This window comes from Triturus cristatus, chromosome 7, assembly GCF_964204655.1.
Source record: "Triturus cristatus chromosome 7, aTriCri1.1, whole genome shotgun sequence".
Taxonomy (NCBI): domain Eukaryota; kingdom Metazoa; phylum Chordata; class Amphibia; order Caudata; family Salamandridae; genus Triturus; species Triturus cristatus.
This window is the reverse complement of record NC_140590.1, coordinates 1,654,988,029-1,655,003,814: the sequence shown is the minus strand read 5'-3', so window position 1 is coordinate 1,655,003,814 and position 15,786 is coordinate 1,654,988,029. Positions and strand designations below refer to the sequence as shown.

Sequence of the window (15,786 nt, the reverse complement as noted above, 5' to 3'; positions counted from 1 at the left end):
TATTCCATATATTTATTCATTTCATTCAAATTGTAAGTTATTATTAACTTTATTGTACTTATGATGACATTTTCTCAAAATGTCAATAAAAAATTATAACACACAAAAAAGACTAAGTTACTTTGGTAGTCAATAACCCGGGTGTGGTTGGCACCAGAGGTTGGCTCCTCCGAAATTCTTTGGGTCCCGCCACTTATTATTTCAAATTGAGTACTGTAACTGGTGGCATAGTAAGTGCCGTGGGTACTGATGTAACCCAGAAAAATGCTCCCCTATCATATGGCTTGATAGCAAAAAACTGTCATAATTGGGGTACAGTCAGTCCTTTCACACCTGAGATCCGGTGCCACTGCATCGTCTGTAATAATGTCCCGGGTGGAAGACTGATGTGTACCAGCAAGCAAATTGGGTGTGAGAGTTTATTCCCTCGAAGGGGCTAAGTAAGGAAGCAGAGAAGAATTTGATGGCTACACCTTTCTCAGTTTGACATGGTCCAAAGCTTGTCTGTCTGTGTTTCTCAGAAAGACATTAGAATCGCTAATACAGTATATACTTGGAATTAGACAAGTTTTTCCATTGAACCCCAATGCTCACCATCGGCAGCCATACTTCTGTCCATCATGGGACCCACACACTGCACTGACAATTTTTCCCTTTGGTGATCCACCCTTACTACAATACTGGATTCAACACCACCTTACCATAGGTTTTAATAAGGGGTGTGCAATGCTTTCTGTCACACTATCCATAAAGCTCAATGGAAAACTTACAATTCATACATTTTGGGACAATTTTTGTTGAAAAAGGTAAAGTTAAATCTGCAAAGGTTTTCCATTGTGCCTAGAAATAGCCTGAAGGAGGAAACTTGCAGAGGAAAAATATGCAAACTGGATTAGAGTGACAATTATCTCACAGTGTCATGAACATTATCTCACAATGTGCAGAAAATCTTTGCACAGATGAAGGCAAATTTCATCTGAGCTTCTGAATCTTAGCAAACAGTAAAAAAGCAGAATGTTCACAAAACCTCACTGACATAACAAAGTAAAAAAAACTGGCACACCCCTAGTCGCAATCACGGCTTTCAGCAACTAATACCACCTGGTCTCCCAGTATTGTTTGAGAACCTTAGAGAACTTGGAAAATTAGCAGAGACCAGTCCTTTCCAGTTTTAATGTTGTTTTTATATTTTATTTTAGACTTGAGTATTTCTGACGGACAACAGGTAAGACACAAAACATGGTCCATGTATAACACTTGGGTTGACCCACATGGTATCTGACCCCAGTGTGATGTGCAGACAAAATGGAGGGACACGCCCAGAGCACAGTACGTGAGCCACTTCAACAGGCATTGGGTGGGAACTTTAGCGCCTCTTTGTGTGAGTGCATGTGTTTCAGAATCACATCACAGTGAATGCCGTCATGTACACTTCCATGTGAAAACAAAGACTGCAAAAATATTGTATAAAAACTAGACTCAAAAATAAAGACTGGCACAATCGTGAAAAAAATCTTGAACTGCCATAAATATTTTCCTACAAATAAATTATGCTCCAACTCAACTTCCTCATATGTTAGGGTTGGGTTAATTATTAGCGGTGTGCGAAATCTGCGAACTTTGCTGTTGGGCAATTGTGTGACATTTACAGAAAATTATGTGACTTGAGATGTAATTAAACGATTGCAAGCCAGTTATTTAGTGTGCTAATTTACAGTGAAATACGCCTTTGCAGAAATGTTTGACACAAGGGCGCATTTCGCAATAAAAGAAATTGCATGAGGAACACAAGCGGTGCGAGCCTCAGTGTTCTAGTTGTTCACGGTTCTCTCAAGCACTCAAAGGAAAAGTTTGCTGAGAATTGTGTTCAATTATATGACGTAGCACAATTTGGGAGTTTCGCCTTACAAGGGTTATACAAAATTCCGGAAACTACGCCAATTACGCCAGTATAACTATAAATTCCTCCCAGGCCTATTAATTAGCTATTCTAATATCTGTACTAGTGTATTGTTGGCCAAACACTTAAATTCAGTTCAGAATTTATGTAGGTAGGCATTTTTGTAAGGCTGATATTTTCTAGTGTATTTGGGCTCACTTAGAGCATGGCTGGGCTGATACACCATGGCCAAGCAGGCAGATGCACTACTTCTAGCCACCCAGCCACAGCTCGCCACCATATTTAGACTTGCCTCCCACTTTAGTGGAGAATTTTTGTTGAGATTGCTTTGCCAGTGAAAAGGGAGAACTGTAATCAAGGTGGAGTATGTCAGCCTGCTCTTGTGTTTTTTCTATAGCTAAGAAGCTCTGTGTAGTGTGCCCTACAAATAAAAATAACATAACCATGTCATGGTGATCTGATGGCCATGCTGACACTTTTGTCCAGAAACAAATCCCTAATACAAGCACCGTCACTGTCGCCCTGTGAGTTGTGAGTTTCCTCCCGGCATATGAGGTTCACAATTGCTTTTTCTTATCCGGGATCACCGTGCTGTGAATGCTGGACTCTGGTCTCATCCTAAATTGGGTGGCCCTTTGGATGCAATTGAAATGTGGTTGCTGCAAAGGATGAGTTGACACAAGGCTGAGCTTCCATCACTTGAATGAGAGTGGTCCCCTCACTTCTTTTTGAGCAAAGGAATGAAGAGTTGGGCATCTGCCAAACTTTGAAGGATGCCCCTTTAAGCCCACCACTAAGTCACCCTCTATGTTTTAACAACAAATATTTTTGCAGTCTGTTTTCCCTTACTACCATCCTGTAACCTCCAATGAACTCTTCTCATGGAATAAAAGCAGCAGCACGAAGAAGACTGGGGGATGTACATGTACAGGTGTGGCAGTGCACTGGTACGCTGGCATGCTGTGGTCGTACCCTTCATACATGGGGATGTCAACACATCTTGGGAGGGGCCCAGAGCAGGAAGGGCATTTTCAACACTCTGGCATCAGAACTGGTTTCACAGTTTAAGGTGTCTAGGTGAGCAGAGGAAAAGCATTAAACACACAGTGGCAAACAACAGTTCTACTTCCAAACACTCAATGTACACAGATTGCCTTAGACATGCTGGGGATGGACAGCAATGTGCAGGGACTGGGGATGCAACAGGCTTGTTTATGTTCTGATATTGCTGGGGTGCCCTCCTGTCGCCCCTTTATGCGAATAGCGATGGAAAAAGGACTTCTTCCATCATTGCTGCTTGCAGGTGCTACCAAGATTACCGTCCAACCAATTTCTTCCGAATGTATATGTTGACTGTACTGTCCTCTCTTTGCTCTGTACCAGCTCCTTCATTGATGAAAGTTCCATTCTTTTAGGTTGTGGTGTTGCTCAGAGGTTGACCATCCTACAGGGAAATCAGAGGATTTCCCTAATGCCACCACTGTCGAAAGGTCAAATGGCTCACAATTAACTGACTGCACCAGCCCTACCTGTCCTGAGTGGAACCACAAAGCAGAATTCTTAAACCTTCTTTTCTCCACTGCTCTATGGTTTATGATGCGCCTAATTCTTGTTTCTTGAGACTCTGCCTCAAGCCGCACTCATCAAGATGAGATGTAGCCACAATGACCTATGTCGAGAGCCGTGGTTGGAAATGTCTAATTGCTCTACCTTGTCTAGTATTGAATTAATGATTGAGATAGCACAGTCAAGCCTTGTGAGGCATTATCTATGCTTAGCGTTCCCATGGCCAAGACGTGCATGATGTCTGAATATGAGGTCTCTCTTGGTCCTAACTTAAGCCTTCAAGATCAAGATGGGTACATGTCTTATGCCGAAGTAGTCACTGTGTAATTTGTGGAGATGAAGGCTTTCTTTGCGTGGGCTTGTTGCTCTACAACCTTTCAAGGACAACCATGCAAATATTGAGGAGGACAGGGAAGATGCAGTTGACTTGTGATGAGATGGGAGCTAAGTATTGTCAAGGTAGAAATTACTAAACTGAAATATGTTATCAAACAGTATGTCACAGCTCCACGTATCCAGGGTGATCACAAGGTTTGCTACCATGACTGCTACCAAAAGCTGCCTGAGCATTGTTTCAGTGGTCTTGTAACCACCTAAAAGACCGAAGAGCCCAAATGTATGTAAAGTGAATGTGTATCTTCAGAATTCACCCTCAAACACACACAATCCCTGACCTGTGAAGTCTTTTCTTCTACACATAACCCTTTTGTGGAATCTTGACTTTCAACAAAAATGTTTTAACCTCAGTACTAGATATTAGCTTATTACGTTATGTGTTTCACATTACTGTTCTTCAGATGATGAGATATGCCTACATGTCTGGGTGCAAGTAAGTCAGAGCAGGAATATTTCTCTGCCTCTAATATGGTAGAGACGGGATGCAGGGTGCACGTGAATGGGGCAGCCAGAGGTCTTTATTGTTAGGGTTTGCCATACGCCCGCATTAAGGAAAGACACAGATCACATGTCCTACTACATGGGTAGCTGCTCATGTGCTTTCAATGAAGGGCTGCTTCATCAGTCATATAGGCTGTCCCCTCGGGTGCCCAAATACCTTGAGATGGCCTTGACTGGCTAGCTTATAAGAGGAGCTGATGTCAGCCAGAGAAACCACAGGCTTAAATAGAAGTACTGCTGAAAGAATCATATGGCGCGTGCAGAGTACAACAATAGTATGGTACCCCCATATTTCTGTTTTCAAATATCCTGGTCATTGATTTAGGTCATTTGTTAATGTCAATCTCCTCATCAGAGGAGAGTGGCCTCCTGTAGTCCAAAGAGACATAATCCATAGTCCCATGTATCATAAACCATGCTCCTTGGCAAAGTCACATATATACACAAGGCAGAGTCAATCTTCTAAAATGTCCTCCTGAATCCAGGCAGGGAGCTGTTTTTGGTGGGAATTTTGGCTCTTCTGTCTCTCCAGTGGAAAGTCATGTAAAGGTGTGGCTGGGAAGAGTAGCCGACCACTGTCACGTCCCCCCCAACCTGTGCGGCACAGCTTATTTCTCAGTATGGGGTCTCGCGGGTTATCTGACTGGAGAAGGTGTGATTGTAGCTGGAAATGCTGTTGGACTTGCGGGTGAAGGTTGGGCGCTTCTTCTTCTTTCTCCAGGGCAGGCATAAAAAACTGAGCGTTGAGACAAAGATCTGCCGGAAGTTGGCTGAGACCAAGTTGTATAGGATGGGGTTGATGGTGGAGCTGACGTAGAACAGCACATTGGTCAACATGTAGAAGTAGTGGTAGAAGTCGTACAGGAAACTAGGGAAAAAGATAACAGACAGGAAGTATTAGTGCCGTGGACAGAATATCACAGGTCAAAAAGAGAACATCTTGGAACAGCAAGCATGTGGGCTGGACTAAGGCTATCATTTGATTAGTACAAGCACATTTCAAATTCACTCCTCCTTGGTATAAGGAAGACGTGGCTGCAGAATTCCAAATACTGCTTCTGGGACTCCTGATTTGGAAGAGACCATCAGAGTTGACACAAACCAAGGAGGATTCCTACCCTGAAACCACTCAACACACCTTGATATGGTACCGTAGACCACAAAGTCCCTTAGTAATTACATTTTAATAGCCTGACACAGACATATCAGTGGCTGGAAGCCCTTAAAAACCAGTAGGAACCCCATCCCCTCTTTGTACAACCTTTAAACTCTATTTATTTTGCTTATTTATCCAGCCCAGTCCACCCTCAAAACTCTCATAAGCTCTATATCCAAGCACAGGATCTTCCCTATCTCCGTGTTTAGGGCTTTATTCATGCAACCTGATATCTAGACCTAATTGTAACAATACCTCTGTATCTTGGTCCGGCACCATTGCCACCTCTATATCAAGAACTTAGATCCTCACTTCCACTTTACTGAGTCCTATCACCTCACTTTCTTTATATAGAACTGGAGCTAAACATCCTGAAAATAGAGTCCCTATTTCTGCATTACCGTGTATCAAGACCTGCAACCTCACTACCTCTAAATCTAGTCCTTACACCCTCACATCTGTAAGCGCGCAAATCTGAATCACCTTAATTTAACAAATGTGCACCAACGGCTCGGACCAGGAGTGGTGTAGTCCCAATATGGACTTTGGTGCTCCCCGATGGAACCCCTCTCTAGACCTCTATAAGGGTTGCTAATGTCCTAGAACTGTAACAGTCTCTGTATGAATGACAGACACTGGTCAAAGGTTCAAGGCTTTATGTAAAGAATTATTAGACAAAATACATGAAATAGCATTGGTTAGGTTAGTAGTAAAGTACAGATCATGAGTGAAAAGAAATCAGTAAAGTTCAATAGCAAATCCAGCATAGATTCACCTTCTAAGAGTGGAAAAATGGGGGTCTCTTCGATGTGAGAAATGCAGGTCCTTTTATGGGACTCTAGACAAAAGATTTCAAACACTAGTACATGAATACACAGTTCTCAGGATATGCACCAATGAGTAACATTCAATAAGAAACATTTTGCTACAGAATACATTCAAAGATTCACTCCTAATACTAATGCATTGATTTCAAAGGCTCCCAGAGTCGATTCAGGTGACAAGAATTATAACATTGTATACAGAGCGGTCTGCGAGGCTGTCCTTGGTTAGGCACATCTTATTCTCAAAGGCTGGGTAAGCTCGCAATTCATTAGTAGAACAAAAGCAATAACAACAACAATGGTCACATGGTGTAGCAAGGCGTCATTTAAAAATGGAAGACAGTACATTTTTTGGTATTGTTAGTGCAAGCATGTTTTCAATCACACTGGAAGCTTAGAAAAGATAAATCAATGTTCACAACGCCCCGATGATTTCTAAATCATCACAGCTACATTTTTATTACAACACAGTGTTCATCAGCTTGGGGCTCTCATCTTTTGATTCTCCCAAATCTGTCATAGTGTTGTTTAGTTTACTTCGCATCTTTTCAGCTTTTACTTCAATTCTCTTCCTCTTTCTTCCTCTTTTTTCTGACAGCTTCATAAACTCACAACCACACCCTAGGCTGATCAAATTTGTAAAAAACTGGGTTACTAGTTGAGGGGTTGAAACCCTACTCAAGCAGGGACCACAGTCCTTGTCAGAGCGAAGTCACAAGCAAACCCTAAATTAACCAGTGCTCAACCCTCAGGTAGCCTGGCACAGAGCAACCAGGCCTAACTTGGAGGCAATGTATGAAATATTTGTGCAACACTTCAAAACAGTAACACAGTGAAAACACACCACAGAATAAAATAGAATTATTTTTAATAAATAAAACAAGACCAAAGCAACAAAAATCCAATCCGTTGAACCGAGGATATCTGGGTTTTTAGATTTCAGTGACAATAGCGCCAAAAAGCACAAAGTGCAAACTGTGGAAATCTGGTCTCTCTGGTCAAGGACAAAGTCACAATTTCAGTCAGATCGTGAGGGGGCATGGGGCAACTGCATGGACCCAGTTAGGCATGAGTACTGTAAATCTTGGTTGCAGAGCGTTGGGAGGTCCACCGTCGAGGATACGTTGTGCAGGAGAGGTGATGTGTGTTTTCCAGGGAGCTGCGAGGCTGAGATGCGATGTCCTGAATCATTGTCAAGAAGTCTGTCGATGAGGGAAGGTTACGATGAAAAGCCTGGCATCAATGATGCGTTGGGCAGCCGAGGCGATGTGTTGGTTTATAGGAGCTGGGAGGCTGTGATGCAAGAGCCTCCATCATTTTTTAAGCTGCCGTCGATGAGAGGTTTGCAATGCAAGTGCCTGTGTCAGGGATGAGTTGTAAAGCTGCAGTTCAGATGTGAGCTGCAAGGTTGATGTTGAGTACTTGCGCTGGAAGAATCCTTGCAGCGGAGAAGATGCATCTGTTCTACTCGGAGTTGTTGTGCCACGCAGCAGGGGAGATGTGTTGGTTCTGCTGGATCCACAGATGGGCTGGCAGGGCACATTCAAGACCCCTTCTAAGGGTCCAAAACTGGAGTGACACCACTTGGTAGGGTAGAACTCACAGTTGCAGAGTCCAGGTGCAGGTTACAAGAGACATGCCCTTGGAGTCCTTTGGTGGTCCTGGGTACAAGTTGCAGGTCCAGTCCTTCTCAGCTTGGCAACAAGGCAGAAGGCAGCAGGTCAGTCCTTCAGTGCAGCAGTCCAGCAGAGTAGTAGCCTTTTCAGCAGCACAGCAGTCCTTCTTCCTGGCAGAGTCTTCCACGGGTTCAGACTTGAACTGAAGAGTTGATGTCTGTGGTACAATATGTATACCTGGTGCCTTCTTTGAAGTTTGAGAGGTTTCCCTTTGAAGTGTACGTTTCCTGCCTTCCCTGCTCTGGCTCCAGACTCACTACAGGGAGTATGCAAACCTTTTTGTGAAGGCAGGACACAGCCTATTTAGGTGTAAGTGGGCTGTGCCTAACTCTTCCCTCCTATCCTGCTAGTGATGGCTCATCCAGACACACTGTAGCTCTTTATTGTGTGTTGCTGTTTAGGAGGAATACACAAAGCCCAACTATCAACTACACCCAGTCGTGTGACCCAGAGACAGACTGCAGGTCCTAAATGGTCAAGGCAGGAAAATGCCAACTTTCGAAAGGTGCCATTTTCAAAACTGTAATCACAAATATGAATTCACCACAAGGAGGATTTTTTTTTTACAATTTCAAAAACACATTACATGAACTGTTTACCTGTTCTCATTTGGAAGTTACAGCTTATTAAATGTTATCCAATATGAGATGTAGTCTTTGCAGTACTGAAAAATGAATTTAAGAGTTTTTCACTACTATGACATGCATTGCACCCCGCACTGTGGGCTGTTTAGGACCCACCCTAGGGGTGACTTATATGTATTAAATAGGAAGGTTTGGGCCTGGCAAGGTTTACTTCGCCAGGTCGAAATGGCAGTTTAAAAGAAAACTGCACACACAGGCTGCACAGGCTGCATTGGCAGACCTGAGACATGTTTAAAGGGCTACTTAAGTGGGTGGCACAATAAGTACTGAAGGCTCACCTGCAGCATCTAATTTACAGGCCCAGGGTACATGTAGCACTACTTTGTTAGGAACTTATAAGTATATTAAATATTCCAATTGGGGATAAGCCAATGTTATCATGTTTTAAGGAGTGAGTTTTGCACTGATTAGCAGTGGTAAAGTGCACAGAATCCTAAGGCTAGCAAAAATGAAATCAGCAAAAATGAGATCAGCAAAAATGAGAAGGAGGAAGGGAAAATGTTTGAGGGGAAGACAACCCTATGGATGAGAGGTATAAGAATTTTCTTTTGCTGAATTTTGTAAAATAGAGCACACACCACGCTCATTAGTATAATCAGGAGAGGAGTTAAAAGCAATTTTCGCATCCCTCCATCTATGCTCCCTAGCAACTTGTCTATCTCAGCAAATCCTCTTCCAAAATACCGAACCTATTCCTTCTCAGTCACCTGTCTCTTCCTGCTCAGTTAATTCAGGTGTGATATCTGTAATGTTAGTGATGTAGCTATTAAACTGGTTATCTATTTTTGTAATGTACGTATGACATTCCCTTACATCGATGATCTTGCAGACTCCTCCTTCATTCGCAAACAGCAAGTCTAACGCAAGGCTGTTCTGCATGATTATGGCTCTCATAGCAATCGATTCCTTATTAATGACGTTTAGGGCACCTACTGTATTAGTAGCAAGCCTAGCTATAAAAATTGACAGCTTTCTAATCTTAACATCATTTAATGACACTCCTACCGAGAGTTTTAATGCTCCAAAGATGTCGATAAGTATCTGCTTGAAGATGCACTTGCTACTCTTTATATTAATTGATCAAGCTGTGAGTCTATCACCTCAGTGTGATAAATTCTAGGGAAAACTAAAGTGGCATAGCAACCATGTACCCAATTCTGTGGCAGCTGAAAATAAGCTGATTTGCCATAGACATTATACATACCCTAAATAATTACCTCAAATTCAGCAAAGATTCTCCCTTTAACTACGTAATTATTCTCACACTCGCTCCATCACACTACCTCCACAGTTTTGTTCCCTTTGTGTCTCCATATTATATATAAGGTTACTTTCTTGGCAACATCAATGCTTCATCTCTGTGAAGGAATTTCTAAATTCCCCTTTCTCTTTCCTTTGTCAGTTTCTAGTTTCAATTCCTTACTTTCCCTCTCTTCATCTAGCCTTATTCTTTCATTTAACCCATCTACAAAACTTCTCTCATCCGTACTGAACTTTCTGGTTAAATCATGCATCCTCTGGATAGTAATGCCAAAGTTAGTTATAGGGTTAAATAATTACATTATATTCTTACATTGGCCCATTCGTTTAAACTCCTTAGAGAAATGATAAGCATGTTTAGTAGACAACAAATATATAATTCCATTTGTCACAATTAGCACATTTTCCAATAGTTTTTCATAATCAGTATTAAATAGTTTGATAGAGAGCTGCTGATAGAATAGATTCAGAAAGATGCTGCAGGAAAAAGTGTAGGACAGAGGTAAGTGAAAATATGCCGAGCCCTCGGCTGAAAAGCAGGAAGATAAGGATAAACAAAGCAGTTCTCTACCTGCATTTTCCTGACATATTTATGTAACATCTGAAAGTACACATCACAGCTATAGACCCTTTTGGACTGAGCGGCATGGGAAATTCTACATTCATATACGTGATTATCAAAAACAGGGTTACACATTAGGTTTGTTGACAGGTGAGGAACATCTCTCTACAGCAGATAGACATCTAACATCCACCCAATTAGAATCAAAGAAATGGCAACTGACAAACTTACAAGCATTATATTGCAGCGTTGCTGTGCCATGTTATCTTAAATCAGACCAAGCAAATTTGCGTTATTCCAGACGAAACTACTACTTCTTCTATCCCTACCTTACTGTCACTACCCTATCTTGAAAGCTACAGGGATTTTTATTCTGCATCAAATGGAGGCCTAAGGCTGTGCAAATCCTCTAACCATTAAATGAGCTCTCTATTGTCATGTTTTCTGTTGTCTGGTCGAGGCGCCAGGCTTTCTCGAGGGAGCGGCAGGTTTTCTTGGAGCTTTTGAGGTCGTCGGTGAACCACGAGGTTTTCTTGCTGCTGGGTCTGCTGGAAGGGTTCACGCCGCATCAGCCAACCCCTTGCAGTATTTGAGAACCAAATCATCTGTGATAACCACAAGAGCAGCAACTAAACAGAAGAAATTCACAGGGCTCTACCCTTAAACATCTCATGAGGAGACAATCCTGTCCGTCTACAGGGCGTGTTTCAAATGCTCATCAATGCAAGAGGAAAGGCATTGGGCCAGTTAAGAGATGTACACGCACAGGCTTTGGTCAGTTTGAAGTTAATAGTTCAATCTGTCTGTGATGCATGAAGCTTCTGGTCTTTAACTGCAATAGAATCTCTGATCTATCCCTAAAGTTCTGCATAGTAACTGCATCCTCTCTTCCTTGAAGTGACTTCCTTGGTCTGATTCAAGATGAACCGGCAGCCCTAAATGCAGGATTAATTTTTGCAATAGAAGTTTGGCGGCACATCTCCTGGTGGGATATGTCTCTACCCAATGGGAAAATAAGCTTACAATCACAAGGATGTACCGTAGCTTCACAAAATTGATCTGGAGACAGTTGAAGGGCACATCAGATTACCTATGTGACTCATTGTTCACTAAAACCTTTTTGCCCACATTTTGCTTTTGACAGATTATACAGCGCTGGTATAAACTCTCTACCATGGACTGAAGTGGCTTTCATGTCAAAATTGCTTAAAGGTCACATCATTCCGCCCCTGCCCACATGTGTCGGTCCATGCATGTGTCTTACCATAGTAGGTAACAAAGAATCGGGGAGGACCGGCCTTCCATCACGGGACACCCACATGTCACCAGTGTGTTTTACCCATCATATCCTTTCTCACCTCACATTTTTGATTTCTGGGGCAGTGTTTTGTAACTCCCTCAGCTCATTGAAAGTCTGTATAGTGTTTCTCAACTTGCTGGTAATAGTTTCGCTCTCAGATTTGCACGCCTTATCCATGTGAAAGGTACTGGACTCAAGAGCACAATATCGGACAATCTCATCTGCATAGGGGTTGCTTCTGATGGTAAATTGTTGTAGGTCCTTAGGTAAAGGAATTCACACGTTACTACACTCATATATGAATCTCAGGATATGCACCAATCAGGAACAGGCAATAAGAAACATTTTGCTATGGAATACATTAGAAGATTCTCTCATAACTCTTTTCAACATCTATCTGCGGCCCCTGGTTCCTATTATTAAATCTTTTGGAATAGATACGGTCAACTATGCAGATGACACACAATTGGTGTTCTCTATGGAAGGTAATCAAGCAGTGTCGTTAGATACGTCCAGAGTGTATGCGACAGACCTCCAAATGGGGAACAACCTTTACAACGCAACTTTTACAACGCACTACACTTACAACACATTTTTTACAACGCAAAATCCATTACAACGCACTACACTTACAACGCATGACACTACAACGCATTTTTAAAAACTACCTTTACAACGCATTCCATTACAACGCCTACCATTACAACGCATAATATTACACTACACTATCCAACACTTATCCTACTGTTGCACCCCCTGGAGTTAGAATAGTAATTTTTACCCCTATACTATCCAACACTTACCCTACTGTTGCACCCCCTGGAGTTAGAATAGTAATTTTTACCCCTATACTATCCAACACTTACCCTACTGTTGCACCCCCTGGAGTTAGAATAGTAATTTTTACCCCTATACTATCCAACACTGACCCTACTGTTGCACCCCCTGGAGTTAGAATAGTAATTTTTACCCCTATACTATCCAACACTTACCCTACTGTTGCACCCCCTGGAGTTAGAATAGTAATTTTTACCCCTATACTATCCAACACTTACCCTACTGTTGCACCCCCTGGAGTTAGAATAGCAATTTTTACCCCTATACTATCCAACACTTACCCTACTGTTGCACCCCCTGGAGTTAGAATAGTAATTTTTACCCCTATACTATCCAACACTTACCCTACTGTTGCACACCCTGGAGTTAGAATAGTAATTTTTACCCCTATACTATCCAACACTTACCCTACTGTTGCACCCCCTGGAGTTAGAATAGTAATTTTTATCCCTATACTATCCAACACTTACCCTACTGTTGCACCCCCTGGAGTTAGAATAGCAATTTTTACCCCTATACTATCCAACACTTACCCTACTGTTGCACCCCCTGGAGTTAGAATAGTAATTTTTACCCCTATACTATCCAACACTTACCCTACTGTTGCACCCCCTGGAGTTAAAATAGTAATTTTTACCCCTATAGTATCCAACACTTATTAAGTAATTTTTACCCCTATACTATCTAATACTTACCTTAAATGCAATTTAATATTATGCGTTGTAATGGTATGCGTTGTAAAGGTAGTTTTTAAAAATGCGTTGTAGTGTCATGCGTTGTAAGTGTAGTGCGTTGTAATGGATTTTGCGTTGTAAAAAATGCGTTGTAAGTGCATGCGTTGTAAAAGTGTGCGTTGTAACGACATACATCCCTCCAAATGGCTCAGGACAAACTCCCTACAATTTAATGATGGAAAAACGGAGGTTATACACTGCTCCACGGCTAAAGTGTTGCGGCCTCTGCCATCTGAGTTTAGTTTTTCCCAAATGGATGTTCCACTGGTTCAAGTAAAAACGGTCCGTAATTTAGGAGTTTTAATTTATGACAATCTCCAGATGGAGTCACAAGCTAACAAGATAATCAGTACCTGCTTCTTTTTGCTGAGAGCCCTGCGACAGATTCTCCCACTTTTACCTAGTGCAACCAGACCTTTAGTAGTGAGGAGTATTATTTTAAGTAGACTGGACTACTGCAACTCGTTATTTTTAGGAGAACCCCAATCTGTGCTACTGAAATTGCAGAGGATCCAGTCTATAGCAGCCAAATTGTCCTTGAATAGGCAGCGTAGGTCTTCATCTAGAGCAGCACTGAAGGATCTTCATTGGCTGCCCATTAAGGAGAGAATACTGCTCAAATCCCTCTGTACTGTGTTTAAAGCAGTACATGGCCCAACAGCCATGCAGGAAACATTCACCTGGTATAAGCCTGGGCGAAATCTGCGCTCTTCCAACGCATGCCTGGTAACCTTTGCCAGGTTTAAGAAGTCCAGGTCGGGCGGAAGAGCATTTGGGATAGTCGCATCACGAATGTGGAACACTCTCCCCCTGCATATTAGACAGATCAAGCTGCTGCTTCCATTCAGAAAGAGTCTGAAGACGTGGCTCTTCCCGAGGGATGAGTAATTTTGAGCTCCTGAAAATCGTGTACAGGATATCTGTTTTGCCTAGTGTTATCAGAGGAAGGTGCAGCCCCAGGATACCCGCAGGGTGACAGCCGCGCTATATAAGTATATGTACAATACAATACAATACAATAATACGATTGCCCTGAATTCAGAGGCCCGCACAGTCTATTCAGCTGACAAGAATTATAGCATTTTATACTGGGACAGCGAGGTTGTCCTTGGTTAGTTACATCTTATTTCCAAAGGCTGGGAAAGTTCACCATTGCTTAACAGAGCAAAGGAAATAACAACAACATTTGCTACATGGTGTAGTGCGCCATCATTTCAAAATGGTAGACAGTGCATTTCTCGGTTATATTAGTGCAAGCACTATTTTCAACACACCGGGAGCTTAGAGAGATAAAACAATGTTCACACAACCACTGTATTTGGGTGTGATCGATTCACTTGCTCTGTATCTGGACCTGATCAAACCTCACTGTATATAAAAAGCTCTGGGACCCTGACTTCCTCTTTAAATAGGTTTGAGTCCTTTAGTTTCTCTGTATCTAGTCCGGGCAAGCCCAATTCTATATAACTTGGCCTGGAGTGATGCCCCCACTCTTTACCTAGCCAATGATCTCTCAATGCCTCCTCATATGTGGATGCAGACCCCCTTCATCGAGTATTGTTTGAAATAATAAAATAATATTTTAGCCTCATTGCAAAGACTCCACGACACAACAGTGTACAACCTTGTATTGAGATTTCTGATAATATATCAAACACGAGTTATTGTTTATCCTGTCATTGCATGTTGCATTGTCCGTCTCTGCAAAGCATGACGATGTGTCGATAGCTGGCATGCGTTTGTATGCCTAAGCCGAATGGCCATTACGTATTGTGAATGGTTTGCAACTCGTTTGTCTTTCTGTGTTGGATTCACTGTGGTTTTGTCTTTTGGTTGTCATTGCATTTTGCAATACCAGTGTATATAAAGCTGGAAGATGAGTGGCGATCTTGCTAGCTGTGGTCCTTCCTCTATGTCCATGTTACTTCATGGGTGTGCAAGAGTACAAACACTGGGGCAGATTTACGTTTCCTGGTGCAACCCTGCAAATCAGCAGGGATGCGCCAAGAAATGTGCGACACGCCGGCGTAAGGTTGGCGCAGTGCTGAAGTTGTGTCGCAGGCACGACGCAACTCGAGCACTGTGCCAACCCGGCCTATCTTCCACAAGGTACGTCACACCTTACGCCTGCTGCAAGCAGGCGCAAGGTTTTGACGCAGTGTGGTCGGAAAAGTGACTGAGTGAAATCTTGTAGATTTCACTCAGGCACTTTTCCGAGGCGTTCCTGCGCCGGAACACCCACATGAAACCTGACGCAGATTTCATGTGGCGCAGGGCTTTACAACGTGACGCATCTCCCTTGATGTGTCACGTTGTAAATCCCCCGCAGCATGGCGCTAGCTTTACGCCACCACTGCGTCACAGAAATGACGCAACGGCGGCACAAAAGTGGCACACGGGGCTTGTAAATCTGCCCCAAGGTGTTTCTAT

The 15,786-nt window shown here is 42.6% G+C and overlaps 1 protein-coding gene across 1 annotated transcript in view; it reads right to left on the bottom strand.

Moving 5' to 3' along the window:
• Positions 1–1,176: 1,176 nt before the first annotated feature.
• NTSR1 (neurotensin receptor 1) overlaps positions 1,177–15,786 on the bottom strand; it is an 841,652-nt gene continuing 827,042 nt past the window's right edge. Inside the window, exon 4 of the mRNA XM_085619722.1 lies at positions 1,177–5,231. Coding sequence (XP_085475848.1) covers positions 4,979–5,231 — 253 coding nt within the window. The 3' untranslated portion in view covers positions 1,177–4,978. The remainder of the gene's footprint in view (positions 5,232–15,786) is intronic.